Genomic DNA, 19,644 nt, shown 5'->3' on the forward strand with positions numbered 1-19,644 from the left:
CCGATGCTGAGCGATGCTCGGGATTTTCAGTTAGTCAGAATGAACCCATGGCCCTCGTTGGTCAGACATTACTGTCATTGCAGACATTACAATAGAGTTATTTTTTACCTCTGTCCTCGACCGAAGTGTCGGTTTTTAGTCCCCGAGGAGGAGCTTGTACAGCGTGAAAGAGGACTCTGACTCCATCAGCTCGGCAAACCTGATCCCAAAGGAAGAAAAGTTTTGAAGCGGCATGAGGTGATAAACATGTGGGACACGAAACTCGGTACCCATCCTCATGGTTGCTAATAATACGACTTCGCACCGATGACACTGATGACACTGATCTTACTCAACCAAAAAACCCTCCGGGATACCATTGCGGGTCCTGGAGAGTGGTTCGCATCCGGCAAGCAGACCGAGACCATGGCAACTTCAGCGATCGCCAAGCACGCGTTCCAAGGGACGATCCTATCTCCCCCTCACTTGTGGTATCTTTCTATGTATCTCAAACCCGCTTCTCTTTGGAATATCGTCCAAGATTTGTCGACTTAGTGGACTTATTGGACTTATAGTTTCGATAATTATGGGAAGCCGGGCCGATTTATATCGTCCGTACGGGTCTAGAGAACGACGCCGGCTCGTTGCAAAATAGCGCCGGGATTGGATCGCGAGGTTTAAGCTAGTTTTTGCCAGGTAAGAGAAATGGGTTTATTTATTTTTTTCGGCCGCTCGTCTACCGAAAAAAAAAATCGATTCAAGCTACCTAAAGTAGTAAGTAGCTGGATTTTAGGTCACCTCGACACGTGGCGGGTAACGCGACCGAGTCTGGGTTCTTAACGAAACGTTGCAGAGTCATATACCGAGAAGCTTGGTTATGACGAGGACTTTCGCGCGGGACCTATGGACCTACTGGTTTGAGGATTAGCGCGCCAATTTCTTCCAGAAACACCAGCTTCCCTAGTCAACAGGTGTTAGATGCCGTTTGAGTAGATAATCTTATCAAGCCGGGACTCCGACCAACTGTTTACCAGTGTTTACCTCTGGTCGGAGTTCTTTTCATTCGCTGCGCCTCCGACCCCTTCGTCAGCTATCTCGTCGTCCCATCGTCCTTCCATTGTCAGTCAAATTGGTAGCAGTCGGCAGTAAGGCTTGGACGAATCAGAGGATCGGACATGCCCTCTTAGCTTTACCGAGCGCACGTCTATCCCTCTTGTGCTTCGGCTGGGGGAAATTCGCACCGGCTTCTTTCGGTGTCAAGTTGTCTCGAAGGTTGAACGGCTAGGCCATGGAAGACTCGCTTCAGTGGATGTGAGTGGTGGTTCGGGGCAATACCGCGGCAAATCCGTGCCGTTTCTAGCGTAGCCTACATCACATCTCGGTCGCCCTGTACGGCTTAGGCCGCACTTGGCGCCACCCGACCATCGCATGTGGGCCAATTATACAACCAGTCCCTGATTGCACACTTCTTCCACCGGCTGCCTAATTTGGTGTCTTCTCCCTAGCATATTATAGGTGTGAGAAGAAGGGGACGGTTTTCGGTGATAGTCCCGATATTTCAGCCGGGTTACAATCGTTCGGTTTTTTTCTTTTTTTTCCCAACAAAAGAAGGCCATTGCCATTCTTTTGCTGTTACTTTTGTATCGCCTTTGATGTCTTTCCTCTTCCCTATCATCTAAGTTTCAGATGTAGCCACGCCTTTTTCGCCTGACATGCCCGTCACAGTCAGGCCGTCAGATCACGGGTCGAGATCCTGGGCAGGTCGCAGATATAGACTCGCATCTTCGCCCGATATCCTACTTCACTACACACTAACCGACGACACACGTACTAGTCCACCACGTGCCAGACAACTCATCCAGAGCTCGTTTGCGGGGTTAGAAAGGAAGGATAATGTATTCGCTACCAAGAACGGTTTCGTCCACGCCTGCGTAGATGCGTATAACGAACACCACTGTTTAGTAATCCGACCGGAGGATGTATGGTTTGCCATTTTAACGCAATTTAGCGCCTACGTCAATTCGCATTCGGACGAATTGCGCAAGCGATTTTGCAGTCATGAGGCGCAGCAAGAGTTACATATCGATATCGACCTCGATAGTGTCGACCATGGCAAAATGGCATACGCAATGATGAAACTCATGCAAGATAACATGCGGGATGAGAGCCTCCAACAATGGGTCCTACCGACTTTCACGACGACAACTAAGGTCGACCAAGCAATCGCCAGTATCATCTTCATGGGTACGATGCAGAAATACTTCACGTATAGCTGGGGGACGCGATGTGGAATACCGTCCGTAACTCTACTAGGCGAGGAGAGCGACTGGGTCAAGATTCGCGAACGAGCTGAGCGGTTGGCGACTTTCGGATCGGAACCGTCACGATGGCTTCGATTGCTTAGGCCAATTTTAGATGGATTCATCGCAAGTTTCAAAGATCCAGACAGCGATATCGTGAGGAGATTTTGGCAGGGAATCTGCAATGAACATATTCCTAATGGAAGTGGTACTACGACCTACTCGGGGTGGATCACTTCATTCTGCTTTTGGGACGAGAGTGGTCGATGTCTGCATGGCCCAAAACTAGGCCAAGAAGTGATGTTGACAAGGAGCCAAATGCCGAGCGGTTTTACCAAGGTGCCGGTGACGCTGTTGGACGACGGCATCGAGATCCCCACTGAGATGGTGGCTGGTTCGATGGCGATGAGAGCGTTTCGATCCAAAGATGCGGTTTATGCAGGTGGCAGAACGCCAATGCGGAGAAGTGCCGGCAATGACACAGTACAGCCCGAAATGGGGTGGTTTATGTACAAGACATGACCATCGGGGAATATTGTGGCATCGCTACAATCTTAATGGTAAGCAACTCTATCTATCTGAAAAAGCCTATGTAACCATGTTACTAAAACAATTATAAAAGAAAAAGTAACTAATATTTCCCAGTATAATCGCAATCCAACCACGAATGCAAAGACTTAGCCTCTTGCGACCGTGAGTTTTCCCTAGGTATCATTCCGACCGACTCTCGGATTCGCACGTGCCCAGCCGCAATCAATCCCGTTTCAGAATTGGTAGATTCAGCGATGCTTGAAAGGTCATCTACCTATCGGGAGCTTCCTTCTTTTGAGAATCAAGAGAATACATCGTCGGACCCAGTCGTTAGCCTCTTGCCTTTCGAGTGAACAACTACCAAAGCTTTTAAGCCTATGGCAAGCCGGGTATCTAAGTTCCTACGGCAATTCATGGCCATCCAAGCGCGGTTCCCATTGTATATAAACGCAGGGAACTTGGGATTTATTACCACGTCATACAGCTCCCCTTTCTTACTGTGGAGGTGGGATCATTTACTGATGAATTGGCCCAGTTTGCCAATGCTCAGAAGATGCTGGTTGCATACTTTTTACTATGTTGATCAGGGGAATATCCATTTCCGTATCTGGTGAGGTGTCGCAGATGATGCGCAATGTTTGTTTCGAGGCGATACAACCGAGGAGGCTCGCAAGAGCTACGGTGAACGAAGTATCAGACGCAAGCGTCGCAAAAAGAGTTGTCGGACTTTAATGGTTTTTGTAGATACCCAGAAGACGGAGTTCTCAACTCTTGGAGGAATCTCTGTCAAAGCCGGGCTTTGGCTTGCATTTTTTTGGATGGCATGGCATGGCATAGCAGATGCATTTTCACTTGTATTATCTATGGAACTACCTATACATATCTTCGTGGGAATTTCAAGTTGCTATAACTTGTTAATATATATCGAATAGGTCTAGATGGCCTATATACATATGTAACTTATATCTATGCCTATAATATTTATTCTGCATGCTTTTTAATGATATAACCCTCTTCAGAGTCCCAATGTAAACTTTTAAACCCCCTTCCCATCATGAATAACAGGTTACACAAACACATAAGACGAGAGGAACCCTACCAAGAGGGAACGAACACCTTACCCATAAGCTCCCATGAAATCCGAACGGGAAACTCGGCCCCGAACTACACCGGATGAGGCGAAAGCACGCGTATATCAAAAAACCTGCTTCCCGCCGGATCCGAAGGCGTGATTATAATGGTGGTGGCTGAGTATACCTAAAGGGGTGCTTATATAGGACGACTTGCATACGAGACCTGCTTCCACCCATTATGCCACTCTGCAGTTTCAGAATCCTTCCTTTTTAGTCAACCCTTTTTCTTTTTCTTTTTCTTTTTTCGTTCTGGCTTGAGTCTTTTAATCACACGTAAGCACAGAAGTATTTGGGACTTCAAACCGGGGTGGGAGGGAAGGGGAGTGGTACTGAGCTATGTATTTCGGCCGAGATGATGTACGTAGGTGGATGAGGAGGCGCACGGGATGGCACGGGATGTGTAATTTGTAGGTATACAATGTTACACGTGATACAGAATATTGAAAAAGACACGATGCTGGTAAGTTGATGTTACTCTAGTGTACCGCTGAGTATTACTTGATATGAATTCCGGAGTTAGTTTATGTCCTGTCTATTGCTTAACTCCTTAATCGGCGATTTGGCGTTCATGTGGCTTCGGTATGTCTTTTATTTCTGTACTTCCCTCCTAATAGACTATCGTCATCGGAGTTAAGCGATGGGCTGGTTTAGAGATTTAATATGGGGAGGCGATAATCTTCCCGGAAGAGGCGTTACCCGCAAGCCATCTTCAAGTCGATCACGTCCGTATCGGACTTCGGGGTTTATACGAAATACACGGCGCATTTCAGTTAATAGCACAGATATACACTGCCTAGAGCGACACTCATGGACACTCATGGCTACATTCAAAATCCATTAGATTCATAGGTTAGGTAGGTAAAACAATTAATGATGCAATCGAACAAGAAAGGAGCAGGCAGATTGCCATACCGAACCCTATGATGCTATGCAACCGCGCCAAATTCCCATAACGATGCCCGAATTCGAAACACTAGGTAAACACATCTATGCCTTATATACCCGGAGAGCCTAGAAGCAACCCCCTTCTGATATGTACCATCATCTTGCTCTTAATCTAGGAAAAAAAAATACACCCTCAGTGGAGACGCTTATCTGATCTAAAGCTCGTGTTCTTTCTCTTCTAATTCGCGCATATACTTTACGAATCTCTTCTTGTGTGTCTGTGTCAAGTGAGCAAGTGTGTGGTTTTTAAGGCATGTATAACATGGCTTACCATTCCCGCATAGCGTCCATTCTTCAAGACGCATATATACCGCAAACCAAGCTTAGCAAAACATTCGTACACTAAGTCCATCGGGGACTTGATATCTAAAGCAACAGGAGCAGGGTCTATATAAGGTGTGAAATCAGTCGGATCTCGCTCGGGAGACTCGTCTTCGTCTATGTTCGGTACGTTCGCCATGAGGCAAATGCTGGAACTCTCATCATCGAGGTTATCCAGGGCGTATTCCAAATCGGGGGCCGGGATCAGTCCAACAAGAATACCGTCTCTGAGTATAGGTAGACCGCCATCTAACTCACCAGCTCGATGTAAAATATCGAGTTTAGAACGAAGCTTAGTAGCGGGGACCAGAGGTGAGGCCGAGATGTCGATGACGCGTTCGCGGCGAACGCGAGTGACTATATCTGCAAGTTCAGAAGTGAATATCGGTTTATGCTTGTTATCCAAGTATGGATAAGCATTCATGTTTGTAAGCAGGTCATAAATGCTGAGTGGCTCCAAGGCATCAGCCGTCCACTTGGCGACCAGAATAGCTAGAGAGAACGGCAGCACATAATCCAGACTTCCGGTGAGTTCAAAGAGGATAACGGCTAGCGTGACGGACAATCTTGTTACGCCACACATAGTTGAGCCAGCTGCAATCAGACCGTATACACCCGGTTGAACACAAGTGGATTGTTGCAGAAGGGGGCAAGATCCCCAGATGCCCCAATGCGGGAACCGCCATACTATCCATTGAACAAGGTGGCCCACAATTCTGCCCATGAGGCCACCGACCACCATGGAAGGGACATAGATACCTGCGGGAACTTTGATACCGAAGGTGATGGTTGTAAGAAACCCCTTTATGACAAAAGCTACAAGTAGCAACCGAATGACGCCAGGTATATCGTCAATAGTTGACGGACAGAGACCCAATTCATCATCCCTGCTGTCGTCTTCGCAAGGCGCGGCCAAGTTCAAAAGAAGCTTTGCCACGGGAAGTTTGGTCAGAGTATTCCAGTAACTGGTGAGTCCAGTCACCAGCGCAACTAGAACAACTTCGAGGAGTGGGTATTTCTTGATGGTACCAATCTTGCGGAAAGACAGAGCCCAGCGACGCGAAGCCTTAATGAAAAGAGCACCCGCGGCACCACCCAATATTCCCACAAAAATAAACCCAAATAATTCGAACCACTCCCAGTCGATCTTGTAGCGGACTTCGAACATGACAATTTTGTGCGTGCCATATGGGTTGAGAAACTTCAAGGACAGAGCTGCGACAATGCAGCAGAAAAAGGTCCGGAAAAGTGTCTTGGCTGGGAAATAATAAGCAACTTCCTCAAGACCGAACAATACGCCACCAAGAGGGGCACCAAAAGCGACAACAACGCCAGCCGCTGCAGCAGCGGATAATACTTCACGTCTTTTGCCGTCGTTACGATCGTATTTAGCGAAAATACGACAGCAAATGTTGCCGATACAAGTCGCGATGTGGACGTACGGGCCCTCTTTACCTAGACTTAGGCCGGATGCGACACTCATAATAAGTCCCAAGGATTTGATGATGAGAGTTTTTACACCGAGAAAGCCGTGCAAAACGAATCCACTGAGGATGACCCGGACCTCCGCAACACCACTACCAGCCGCCGAGTAATATACCATCGGAGGTGAGGGATCAACAAATTGAGGACGAGTTTCCCTTGGGCTGATATTTCCATCATCATCATTGTCATCATCGTTATCATCTGGTTGTCGGGAGAACTCGGCAGCAAGATTCTCGTCTAACGTTGACATCCGATAAGATGAAGGGACTACAGTCTTGGTCGTTAGAGTAAGCAAGCAAGCTAGAACGGAGAGGGCGAGGACGGCGATGAGATAGATTCCGAATTCCGTCCAAACTTCGCCGAAGGGGTGACCGCCTAGTACTTCAGACCAGGATCGCCAATCGGTACATGGTCCATGAGGGCAGCATCTCTATCAATCCTGTTAGCTACCAAGACACGCGCGACAAAGCCCCCGTGAGCATTATATTAAGGGATAATCATATATTACCTTTTCTCTCAGATACCATCCTCGTGTGCAGTATCCGTCCTTGTAATCGAATATAGTAGTCTCGGCTACATTTACGCAGTAGGCTAGCAGGGCTACTAGGACGCCGACTACGGCACTTAATATCCAGCCCTGGGCTCCATCAAAAAAGACAATCACTCTGCCCCAGAAATCCTTCCGACTTCGTAACTGCTTGACTCGGTAGGCATCGGCGATGCTATCATGCACCCAATCGGTCGAGGTAAATTGATCGTACCATACGCGATCGTCGGTAAGAAGGGAGCTCTTGGATTCGGCCATAGGATCTTGTCGGTCAGAAAGAGCTTGTATTAAACGCTGCCCCCAGGATTCATGTCGATTATGAAATCGCGAGTTATGGGGAGTTCCTAATATTTAAAGAGATATTAGATTCCGAGCTTTAGCTAAGATTGAGACAGACGTGAGATTACCTACCAACATAGCTTTGATTCCTTGACAAGTAGCCCCTCGGGGTGTCAAAGGGGCTTTGGATACGTACTCGAGAATGCGAGGGACGTAAAAGAGCAGTAGTTTCGTCTGGGACCTCGGATACCGAGTGCCGCCTATTTCTTCTCGAGTGGCGCTGGTGTGTAGGTGATGGCGGTACCGACTGGTACGAATCGCCCTGGGAAGAAACACCGGTCATGATGGGCGTTCGATCGCAGCCTCAGGACGGGGTCTAGTGGAATCGTAGCAGGTCGAGCGCGGGGAGCAAGCAACTAACTCAGGGGGTTCGTCGGCGGCGGCATCGGCGCAAAGAATACAGCAGGCTATTTGCCTGACCGAGCGTAGGTTATTCAAATGCGTCGCTTTTATTCGTAGGGTTTCGCAGGATTCTGAGACACGTTGGGGAAAGCTCAGCAAAATGAACACGATATTTCGAACAAAATGCAAGTTTTGTTTTTGTATTTTATTGAGTTTGTGGTAGATATTGTTGATGTAGAAGTAGGGGTCGTCTCGTCAGCAGCCTCTTGGGAGTATCCTAAGTGGAGCCACTGATGGCGCCTTATTATTACGATTCATTGTTCTTTCCGCTCCTCCAGATTACCGATAGCCCAGCAAAGTTCAGAGCCAACCCCAGAATAGAATGACATTTGTTAGTTTAATTTGTTAGTCTGAAGGCTATCAAGGACTAATCAAGGTCATATGAATGATGGTGGGGCTTACGATATCGTGTATTGGATGGCTCTTTCTGACCTTGAAGGCTCTCCCTCCTTCCGTTGCTCGAATGTTTGTTCATATTGGAGAAACAGAAGGCACATGCAAATTATATCATTGTGGGGTAGATCTACTACGGCGACGTACACAATACATGTCATATTGCCCGGTTTCGTATTACTACTCGTGTAACACCGCAGCCGCCAAGTACCTATACTGCCGCTAGCGCTCCTCTTGGAGTCCACTATAGCAGGGTGAAACTGCAATGAAAGAAGATCGCTAGCACTTGCACCGCACTAAAGCCACTAGAGCTACTAGACCCTGTTTTCTAGGTCTCCAGGCACATTCCAACCCCCATGATTTCGTAACCTTAGTCGCTATTCAGCTTTCCAAGGCTCTGTCAAACTCAATATTTGACGATTAACGCTGCATCCGCCCAAGCCTAGTTTGAATTAATGGTAGTAGTTAGCTACAGTATTACATAATTATACGGCTTTTTATCAAACATTTGAACTGATCGACGACCAAGGTAGATCATCAAGTATTATACTGCTACCTAATTGGCCCGGCAGCCAACACCTGTACATTCCGTGATAGTGAACACATCGGTATTCGGGTACTGCACTCAGCCTCTGATTATAATGGACATAAGGTAGCATCAAATCATCATGTCATCGAAACAGGGGAGGACTTCAACAGCGCCAAAGTTTTCATCTTTTAAACCGAAAGTTGAGAAGACTGCACAAAAACAAACGGACAAAACAGATGATGAGCCAAAAGAACATAGTGAGCGTTCCGTCTCTCAGAAAAGAGACCGACATCATTCAGTAGCAGATGAATCTCATCTTAGTGACAGGACTCGTCCACGCAAATCTTCAGAGCGGCCAACTCTGCAAGAGCATGATGGAAATGGTATTTTCGTTCATGATAAACGAGGTGATCTCTTGATAAGGAGATACGGTGGCAATGACCGTCGCGCTATTCCCAACTACCGCCGTTTTGGCTCTGGCCGAGTCCTTGGGACTGATGGCTATATGAGGATTGATAGGAATGGAAACCGTGATGAGTTCTTCCTCCTAGGCCACGGTGAAGGTCGTTCGTTGCTTAGCAGCGACAGGAAGAGCCTCCTAGCCAGAGGTGTTTACTACAAGTCACACCCTGTAAGAGTACGGCAGGAACAGCCACAAAAAGCTTCGGAAGAAGAGGATTTCGTACCACTTAAGCCTTCGAGAAAGCGGAAAAGAGGTGGTTCTAAGTCCGAAAACTCATCAGACGAAGAGGAGCAATCTTATCGATCAATTCATGGGAAGAGCAAAAATCACGAGCATTCCGATAGCGATGTGGACTATGCTAGTGATGCATTTACAGGCCCGGGAGAACGAGATATAGATGATCCGGTGACTTCAAAGTCGGTTGAATTGTCCAGAAGAGTACGGGATCATCCAACAGATATCGATGCTTGGTTCGAGCTAGTTGACCACCAGGATATTCTACTACGAACAAATGGACATGATGGCAACCATCCCACCGCGGCAGAAATCAAGAGCTTTGCTGATATCAAGCTGTCCATGCTTGAACAGGCATATTCTCATGCAACTACCGACTCTCAGAGGGAGAAACTGCAACTCAAAATCATGAAAGAAGGCTCCAAGATATGGGATATTAAGGCAAATTCGAAGCGGTGGGAAGATGCGTTGGAAAAACACGGGACCAGTTTTGAGCTGTGGAAAGAGTATATGAATTTTCAACAGACTAAGCTATCAGCCTTTCAATATGAGAAAGTCAAGCAACTTTACGTTGAGAAGCGACGGTGTTTAGAGTCTGAGGTGTTTAAAGAACAATCTCATACAAATCGCCTTTGGCTTTGCGAACGGATAATTTACATATTCCTAAGGACCACACGCTTTATCTCAGATGCAGGATACAGGGAACTTGCCACAGCAGCCTGGCAAGCCGCGTTGGAATTGACATTTGCGCATCCGTCTAATATACAAAACCAGACAGAGCCCAGTATACCACCTAGCTTCCAGGACTTCTGGGAAAGTGAAGTGCCACGGATCGGCGAAGATTCAGCTCAAGGGTGGGCAGCCTTTGAACGCGATAGCGGGATGTTCGAGCCCCCCGAACCTAGAGGTCCAGACAAATTCACTCCTCCAACTACTCGGGACGGGTATAAGGCCTGGTCGATTGTCGAGCAACACAGAGCTCTAGCTGCTACAAATCCCGCCCGAACTATGGATGATGGAACAGAAGATGATCCATTTCGAGTTGTCATGTTCGCGGATATTCAAGACTTACTTTTATACCTTCCGACGGTAGCTATTTCTGGCGTTCGCGGCCAATTGCTCGACGCATTCTTGATATTTTGCCAATTGCCTCCAGCGCTCTCTCCTTACGACATCATTCAGGATATGCTTCAGGATGATTTCCTCGTTCGCAGCCCAGCAAAAATTATCACAGAAACATCGTCAGATTCGGCTATGGAACCCGAAGAACAGAGTAAAAAGCCACCAGAGTTTTCACATGATTATCCTCAAATAAACATGGCACCAGAAGTCCTCTTCCCGTTGCCTAATTGGTTTAAAGCCATGAAGAACATACGCGACGACTTTACCGCTGGTCAATATCAATGGATTTCAACCACACTCAAGCAACTCACTTGTGTATTCGGGGTCCGTGAAATGGCCCCATACTATCTTGCTTTCGAGTCGGTCAACGAACCAGGAAACGAAAAGAAAACCGCAAAGGCACTTCTGAAACAAGACTCCACCAACGTCAATTTATATATGGGTTATGCCATACTTGAATGGACTAAGGGAAACAAGGTCATCGCTCGGAACACAATAGGCGCCGCAATGGGTTTGACGTCGATTTCAACTCATAGCAAGATTTCTCTAGGCGTTACAGCAGCATGGATGGAAATCGAAGATTGTAACCTGGCAAAAGGTAGTCTTCAATTATGTGCCTTATCAGACGACAATCCTTCTGTAGCAATGACCCCAGAGGGTCAACCTGCATCTACGTTCCAAATACTCAAGACCAGGCAATTTCTGTCATCAAATCGAGATTACCTATTGTCCTCCGGTGACGCCGAGAACGCCATCATATACGCCGAAGGACTCGCGTTGCTTGAATATTTAACACGGCGAAGCAACAAAGAACCATCTAGCGGAAGTCAAGGCGATATATGGTCCGCGATATCCACCATTTCAACGTGTTCCGATGAGCTAGTCACCCGCAGCCTCGGGGGCAGTTCATCCCACGAACGATTACTTCAATCTGCCGCTCGCCTGCTTTATTATCACGCCAATCAAGGGTAAGTAATCATACATTAATATCAAACAGATATGTAAACTAACTTATTCTTCATAGACCTTTCCGCCCCGGCTTCCTCCGTGAGCAACTTACAAAGTTCATCCACTTCTTCCCCCGCAACACCATCTTCCTAACCCTCTTCGCATGGCGCGAAACCCGACTCAGCATCGACGACCGCGTGCGCTCCATCCTCGATAACGTCGTCCTAACACTACCACACGATTGCATAAGCAGCCGCATCTTCGCAATCCGCCACGAATCCCGCGTCGGTAATTCGCACTCAACACGCGCGGCGTTCGAGCGCGCGTTGGAGAGCGAGGTTTGCGGACATCATCCAGGGCTATGGGTTGAGTATATCCGATTTTGCTACAACAGCACCTTAGACCTCCATACCAACCCCGAATCCAAAACCAAATCGAAATCCAAAGACAAAGTGAAAGAAAAAGCCAGAGAAAAAGCAAAAACGAAAGCAAAAGAAATATTCTACCGCGCGCTCCAGCGATGTCCTTGGTCTAAGGACATATTCATGGAAGCTTTCGTAACTCTAGTCCGGGATCTGGATTCAGCGGAGCTTAGATCTGTGTATAGCACGCTTTGCGAGAAGGGGTTAAGAGTGCATGTTGAGATGGAGGAATTTGTTGAGGGGTGGCGTAAAGAGGTTAAGGAGAGGGAAAGAGGTGGGGTTAGGGATAGGGGTAGGGTTTGACGGTAGTACAAAGTTATGGGTTGGGGTTAACACCCTCCCATTTTAAGATCTAGAGGAATAATTTATAACTTTTATTAGAACGAATTTGACATAATGAGGCGACTATATCCTTCTTATTTCGATACTATATCAGGTTCTATATGTTCATACATCTACCAGCGTAATATACGAATATCACACTACACATTCAATCCAATCTGGCAAACTCAATATTGAAGTGGTTATATACAATAGGTATAGGTAGATGAATATATACAAGAAGCAATAGCAACAACAAAGCACCGCTATACCATGCGCTGCGCAATGTTATGCCATGCTTTACGAAGAAGGGTTCCCTAAACCCCGTCGAGTGCCCTCAACCAGAGCCGTAACCTGTCTGGGAATCTAACGAATGCTCGAAAATTAACAAGGGGAATAAGGAGAGAAAATAATAAACCCCCAAGCAATGCTAATATTAGAATGCAACAACCAATGTGAGCCATCGAGGTAGCCCAATGAATAGAATGAGAGAACCAAGTAGATTGGAAAGCGACCGATTCAAGACACCAGATTCCATGCAAAGATAAGTGCTAAGCGATAGATCTCCGATAGCGACAGTAAAGAAGTGAATCTCGGAATGAGTGAGCCGAGGTGATATATGTAAGCGGGTTAAACGAAAGTAAGAATCGAAGGAGTTGGTAACGAGAGTGATGGGAGCTAGCGGTCGTTGCTGACGAGATCAACCAACTAACCAACACATCCGGTTAGGAGCTAGTCACATCATTACTTAATATGCAGCACCTTCTTAAGCGCACCGAGAACGTTCTTTAATATCGAGCTGAGCCAGTTGGTGGTGCTCTTCCCCTTCTTGTTCTTATCGTCTCCCTTACTTCCGTTGTTGTCCTTCTCTTTCTTGGAACCACCACCGTTAGCCGGTGCGTTTGAAGACGGTCCACCTAGAGTGACGGTCAATAACTGTGGGTTGGAATCGAACACGGCACCGGCTTGGTCGGGGCCGTTAGCACCCACATCATCGTATGGGAATGCGTACCCAAGGCCGTCGATGTTAGTCTCGTGGACGATGCGCGAGTAGTGGTTTGTCGGAGTTGCTTTGTAGTAGTTTGCGACCTGCTCGTTGGTGGGTTGTTTCGCATCACTTAGTAGCGTCGATCGGTTCAGCGCCGCAGCAATGCGAGCTCCTAGCGCGCCCATCTCATCCTTTGATGCATCAGGGTAGTTTCCGAATGGCCCAGTGGAGCAGGAGAAGATATCTCCAGCACTTGGTTTCGCGAATGTGCCCGCGTCAAATGTTAGCAGGTCACCCGATACTCGTCCCGTAACGACGCCCCATGATGCCTGAGTGTCGATTGATAGGTCTGCCGAACTGTATTGAGACCATGCTTGGTCAACGTACGACTGGAAGTACCCATCGAACAGACTGGAGTCCATCACCCGGCCACTGTTTGGGCTTAATGCACGTAGGGTGCTACCATCAGACGCCTTAATAATTAGCTTGTCCCAGCCAGCATTATCCGATGAGTTTTGCTGTGTGAGCTTGTCCACTACGGTGTCGAGACCTCCTGCAGGTAATCCCTTAGCAGTCTGGGTAGCACCGGATGTGTTCAAAAGCTCAAGGGCGATGGGGAGTGCCGAGACGAAGTCGACATAGGTGATGTTGGCGAAGAGTTGGTCTTTGTTGTAGGTGAGCTCGCAGAAACCCCACTGGATGTCGTAGTTAACATCAGCAGTGTTAAGAACGCTAGGCTCAACAACTGCGGGGCCAGGGTTCAGGAGGAAGGTTAGTTTAGTACTTCCAGTGCTGAACCAAATTCGGCCGCCGGCGAGTTGGGGGATCGTGACGGTAGTTGTGCTTCCCTGAGCACCGAGCGAGATGGCGACATCCTGCGCTAGGGGAGTTTGCGGGTCGGAAGGCGAGGTGGGTCGATATACGGTCTTGCCATCGGATTGGATAAATAACGGAGTGTTGTTCTGGTTGATATCCAAACCCGTGATGTAGGCGTAGGCCTCAGAAGAGCCAGTGTTGTTTTTGATGGCGATGTCGATCGTGGGATTCGTCATTTTGGCGGAGTCCCTGGTCTAACTGTCTGTGTTATGATTACGAAACTCAAGTTGAGCTGAGCTGGCTGAGTCCAGTCGATGGAAACAGAATGGTATTTAATTATCTCGAAACTCGTAGGCTTTTTATGTTTTCAAACCAAAAAAGGCTTACTAATAGGTTATTATGGATAGAGGAGTTCCCCAAACCCCATATGTCTGGTGGTAAAGTGTGCGAACATGTGCTCGAGATTCCTTGTTGGGGAGGGCGCCCTGTGACCTTCAGGGACCAGAAGTGCTGAAGGACGAGAGAAAGGCAAAGCCAACCAAGTCCGCGGAAGCGAATACCGTATACGTAAGCTGAAAAGGGACCGTTCGACTGAAGTGCCCTCAAAACTGTGCTTGTGAGCTAGCTATGAGATCATTTGATATTGAATTGTTGACATATTACCGCCGACGCATACCTGGAGTAACTTCATGATTGATGGGTGAGCCAACAATAGGCAGGATATTCTCCTCTAGTTGGCTATTGTATGGAAATTTGACCAAGCTCTAAGGGGAAGAGACATCATGTGTCGGGGATGTGACGAACTTCATGTGATAATTCAAACCAGACAGACATTCCAAATATGGTTTCATTAATAGCACAGCCGCTGTAAGCCACCCATGCTTAAGAACAGTATAACACATGCTAAAGAAACAAGAATATCAGACCTAAGCATGGCTTTATGGCGGCACGCCAAGTATCTTCGTTGGCTGTCAAAGCAATTCAGCTAGAGACCGGCTGACGAGGCAAAAGCAATATTGCATGGCTGAGAGACACAAAGAAGATTTTAGAAGAAAAAAAACTTGAGAAGAACGTGGAACATGAAGAATGACGTCTCATCCATGAAAGGATCCCTGACGGTTCGGGGTCATCAACCCCGGCCGGCGGTAAAATGGAGGGCCGTCTAATAGCGAATCTTGGAGAGTTGTTTCATCTCGAGGAACCAATTAATGGTCCGTACATATATGTATAGGGGAACTGCAGTGGACACGGGATATTGGTTGTCTCGGAGGTTACAGCTAAAGGAGATAAATGCCGGGGAGTACCATAAGGCGTACTTGAGTGGTGGAAAGGTCGTCGGCCCGCGCCCGGCCGCCCTCCTCTCTGCAATATTATTTAAAGTGATACGTAAGAGGAAACGCAGCGGAGTGACTGTGGCGATCATGTCGTGCAGATGGAAGGCTGCGAGTCATACTTTGAGGTTTCAACTCACCACAAGGCGGCGTAGGATAGCACATGTGTATCAAAAGAAAAGAGGAATCTCATTGATAATGTTGTATTTGAGAAGAATTAAGCTTTAGACCTTGGAAATCCGTGTCCAGTCTCAAAAACCCCACTCCTTAAGAACCGCACGTGTTGAACCCATTCGTACCTGCCTACTATCTCCAGGTTAGCTCTACTTTCATAAACTAAGAATTCGAGAAATGATGAGAATAGTAATTCATAAAAACAAGAATCGATATACGATAAATATTAGATTCATACGCCCTTAAGTCGTATTGATGTTATCGTCGGAGTTAGTAAATCAAGCCATAATATTTTAACAGGGCAATAGATCATCCTGATTCGAAAAAAACCAACCGAAAAAAGCAGATGTGGCGTTCCTGTTTCTTATTTCTCCACGATCCCATCCGATCGATCAACTCTCCGAAATGCCAACCACTTGCACTAGCTAATAACTAACACAAAGTCGACCCTCCCTACTTCAGCTATGTGCCCCCTCCAAAATAAGAGCACGCGCACATAGTTGGTGGAGGGGCTATAAGGGAGGGAACCCCGAACAGGCAGGTGGAGGGCGCCACCAAGCCATCTTACTGGGCAACTCCCCTAACTGTAACATATTTAGTTCAAATCTTAAGCTGGAGTTATTCTCCCTCCCCAGCTTAACTTAGGTATAGTATAGGCATCTCCATCCCTTAACCAACTTTAGTTTATTTACGTAGTTTATTTCTCCACGTTCGCCTGACTTAGTACAACCCCTATAAAAATAAACAAAAAGGGTGTACAAACACCTCCAGAATCCCAAAGGTGTGTGTCACGGCGCACCAGCCTTACTGGTCCGGCCGAGAGGGGGGAAGAAAGGAAGGCGATTGCGAAGCCCTGTCTACAATTCTTGGGTATGTCTTGGTGTGGTGTGTGTCACCGGAATGTGATGCCCGTTTGTTGGAAGGGATCGTCAAAATAGGTTCGTCCCGTCGCTTTAGGTTATTACACAGCATTCGTGGAACGTCACGAGATGAATCTTTTTGGAAGGGCGCGAGTGATACGGATTTCTCAATTTTCTTTCATTTTCATTTCATTATTTTTCGTCCTCTGCTACGTAGAAATTATTCAAATTCGTAACGTTGCACCGAGGATCCGAAGACCCGATGATGTTCATTGAGGTAGGTTGTTGTATGTAGAAATGCTTATTTCTATTACACCACTATGTCATAACTCCTTCGATCAATGCGTAAAGTGACATTCCTCTCTCTTATCCCAACTGTAGCCAACCAAAACATAATAAAACTATGTGCCGAGCCCTCTATGAACCCATTTGGTCTCGACCCAGAAAATAATTATATAGGTACATGCAAACGTGAGAGCTGCAATGACAAGCAACTCGTCAACCATGACGATCCTCGCGTAGAGCGAAGGATATCATTAAGCTAAGTGATAAAACCGTGCCGTAATGCGAATCCTATAAAATGCTCATCCAAGTCATCACCATCACTTAAATCACAATTCGTTTTGTACAACGCCGGCCCTAATATGAACATGAATACCTTTCACAGTCCCACTATCCACGCGCTAGTCGTAAGAATTACGGCGAATAAGCAAGGCCATTGCTGTCTTGTTCTTTCGGCATTACTTTTATGATATGTCGTTTGATTAGGCGTCATATTATCGACATTGCTGAAGAAGAACGTAGAGTTGTATTCGGGGATAGCGCAGATTGCCGTCGGCGCCGAGGGATCCTTACACCGTGTCTTATAGTCATCCTGTCTCGATTCTAATGACGAGTTGAAGTATGCTTTCACATAACTGATAGTAGTCACGGCATCGGATTTTGGTGGGCCTTGCGACCAGCCCGAGTTCCCGTTACTCCAGTGCGACACTTGTAAGTTGCCGGAAGTAGATGGCACGCCGGTTCCATTCATCTCCGCAAGCATCTCGTCATCCGCGTAGAATAGGACTCTGTCTGGTAGGAAGTCGATTCGATACTCGTGGAAGTCTGTCGTAGGATCGAATGGCAGGTTGAACTTTTGGAAGTCTGTAGTCTTCGAAGCATCGAACCCAGCGTCCCTTGACTCTTGGGACTGAAGGACAAGATTGACGGGAAAAGTGTTATTGTCCCTATCAAACTCCGATGACAAGAACTCTATGTCGATCTCTTGGGTATCGTTCATGTACTGGTTAATACCTGGTTAGTAAGTACTCAGTCTATGATTCATGAATGATGTCGAATCGCTCGTCTGTCAAGGTCATGGCTCACCCAAAAGAAAGCACTACATGTCCCAGGGACATCAGTGACCTTGATACCCGCTCTAAATGTCCCGTGGTAAAAATGAGTGTCTGTAGTGGAAACGTCGGCACCAGTAACCAAATCGTCTTCGATTTCACTTTTAACCACGAGGTTAAGACCAGCATCACCACCTTTAGTCCCGGAACCCGTAAACACTCGATCATTGTCTATATTATTCGACATAGCATTTTGCGGGCTGAATGATTCGCCGTACGGACCTCGCGCAACTTCGCTGGTCATATTAAAATTTTGCGCTGCCCAGCCATATTCTCCATAGCTCTGTGTCCCATCTGTTATATCTAAATGAACGAAGTCGCTTTCTAAGAGGTCCGTGAATATATATCGTTGATTGCCAGCGGCCGTTGTTATCGAATATCCGCATTCGCAATCCGCTAAGACAAAATTGGTGAGCACGAATAGAGAGGCTAAGACACGGAAAAAAGCCATCGTATAGCGGGACATTCAGGAGTGTGTTATAGTATCAGAGGGTGGGCTTTGCAGAGACACCGGTCAAGCCGCGGTGGCGGCACGATGTGTAAGAGACAAGTCGCTGTCGCGTTTAATGATGGAACAAAAGAGCAATTCCGAGAAGAACCAAATCGACAAGCGAAAAAATGAGGGTATAGAGTGAGCTGAACTGAGACTTTCTGATTTCATGTGGGACAAGGAGGAAGCAAACGAGCGAATGGAGGTACATCGGTGACCGAAGTGGAAAAAGAGAGTGCTGAAGAAATGAAGGGGAACTCCACTGCTGGTGATGGAAAGACCCGCCCTGATAAGAATCGTAGGGAGGGCTTGGGACCTTCCCGAGGCACTGGAAGGATAGGGGGGAACTATGCCTCGGGGCATTTTCAAGCAGGCGTACCCCTACATGATAAGTAAAGTGCCCCCCTTACATGCACCCATGGGGTCATGTATTTCCTACCTAAGTAGTTTTTAGGGTGCCTCGAGGGAGGAAAGATTGGAAGGAACAACATATGGTGTTTCGGGTGCCTGCAGCACACAGATAGGAAAGGTGCATCGTGGCGTTTATAGAATCATATCAATGGCTGTTACCCAGGTAGTCTCACCCACCTAAACACCCACTTAAGCACCTACTTGGGTACCTCCAGGGCTGGCTGCCTACCTAACTTAGGTGGCCACACATCACTGTGAGATTACTTAGGTATTACAACTTCAATCAAGTAAAGGTCACGAGACAACTTATGGTGGAGAGATGGTGTTATATTGAGCTCTGACGCGTGCGTAGTTTATCTATATATTCGAAAAGAAAGCCACTTCCAGTCGAGCTTGGAGAGGATTAATCAATCTGTGTCGCGCCATGCATTCTCATTTCCCCTGGCTTAAGTTTCCATCCTGAGATAGTCCATTGCCAGCTCTATTACACGACATGACGAGGAGAGTAAAAGCAAAACAAAAACAGAACAAAAAGGAAAGACGCGAATGAAGGAAATCAAAAACGGAGGACGACCAAAATTGAGAAGAGAAAAAATAACTAGTTGACGAGGGAGTGAAAAGAAAGCGAAAGCAATTGCCAATATGTAGAACAAGGTATCTGACTGTGACAAGAAATAGGCTGAAAAGTCAACAACAGCAGCAGCAGCATTAAAAGAAGAGTAAGTGCGCCGTAGCTAATAGAACAGAGCGGAAAAGAAGCTACACT

General features: G+C 47.0%; 5 protein-coding genes across 5 annotated transcripts; 2 read left to right on the forward strand and 3 right to left on the reverse strand.

The window, feature by feature from the left end:
• Positions 1–1,550: 1,550 nt before the first annotated feature.
• On the forward strand, positions 1,551–3,025 carry F4822DRAFT_369852 (uncharacterized protein). The gene is made up of 2 exons (XM_051456250.1): positions 1,551–2,839; positions 2,902–3,025. The coding sequence occupies exon 1, from the start codon at positions 1,692–1,694 to the stop codon at positions 2,799–2,801; it is 1,110 nt and encodes a 369-aa protein (XP_051310447.1). The 5' UTR covers positions 1,551–1,691; the 3' UTR covers positions 2,802–2,839; positions 2,902–3,025.
• Positions 3,026–4,757: 1,732 nt separating this feature from the next.
• On the reverse strand, positions 4,758–8,447 carry F4822DRAFT_415879 (chloride channel). Its single transcript, XM_051459283.1, has 4 exons — positions 7,653–8,447; positions 7,203–7,585; positions 5,160–7,124; positions 4,758–5,106 (listed from the first exon to the last, which is right to left on the reverse strand). The coding sequence occupies exons 1-4, from the start codon at positions 7,861–7,863 to the stop codon at positions 5,044–5,046; spliced, it is 2,622 nt and encodes an 873-aa protein (XP_051310448.1). The 5' UTR covers positions 7,864–8,447; the 3' UTR covers positions 4,758–5,043.
• A 596-nt stretch (positions 8,448–9,043) lies between these two features.
• On the forward strand, positions 9,044–12,396 carry F4822DRAFT_433218 (DUF1740-domain-containing protein; the record flags this gene model as incomplete). The annotated part of the gene is made up of 2 exons (XM_051461799.1): positions 9,044–11,691; positions 11,748–12,396. 2 exons carry the CDS (start codon positions 9,044–9,046, stop codon positions 12,394–12,396), a joined length of 3,297 nt encoding a protein of 1,098 aa, XP_051310449.1.
• Positions 12,397–13,114: 718 nt separating this feature from the next.
• On the reverse strand, positions 13,115–15,079 carry F4822DRAFT_445972 (glycoside hydrolase family 64 protein; the record flags this gene model as incomplete). Its single annotated transcript, XM_051463454.1, has 2 exons — positions 13,266–15,079; positions 13,115–13,146 (listed from the first exon to the last, which is right to left on the reverse strand). Exons 1-2 carry the CDS (start codon positions 14,452–14,454, stop codon positions 13,115–13,117), a joined length of 1,221 nt encoding a protein of 406 aa, XP_051310450.1. The 5' UTR covers positions 14,455–15,079.
• A 1,717-nt stretch (positions 15,080–16,796) lies between these two features.
• F4822DRAFT_415885 (glycoside hydrolase family 16 protein) lies at positions 16,797–19,106 on the reverse strand. The gene is made up of 2 exons (XM_051459284.1): positions 17,952–19,106; positions 16,797–17,868 (listed from the first exon to the last, which is right to left on the reverse strand). The coding sequence occupies exons 1-2, from the start codon at positions 18,441–18,443 to the stop codon at positions 17,245–17,247; spliced, it is 1,116 nt and encodes a 371-aa protein (XP_051310451.1). The 5' UTR covers positions 18,444–19,106; the 3' UTR covers positions 16,797–17,244.
• Between the last annotated feature and the right edge of the window lie 538 nt (positions 19,107–19,644).

The sequence above is a fragment of the Hypoxylon trugodes genome (assembly GCF_022578975.1).
Source record: "Hypoxylon trugodes strain CBS 135444 unplaced genomic scaffold F4822scaffold_9, whole genome shotgun sequence".
NCBI lineage: Eukaryota > Fungi > Ascomycota > Sordariomycetes > Xylariales > Hypoxylaceae > Hypoxylon > Hypoxylon trugodes.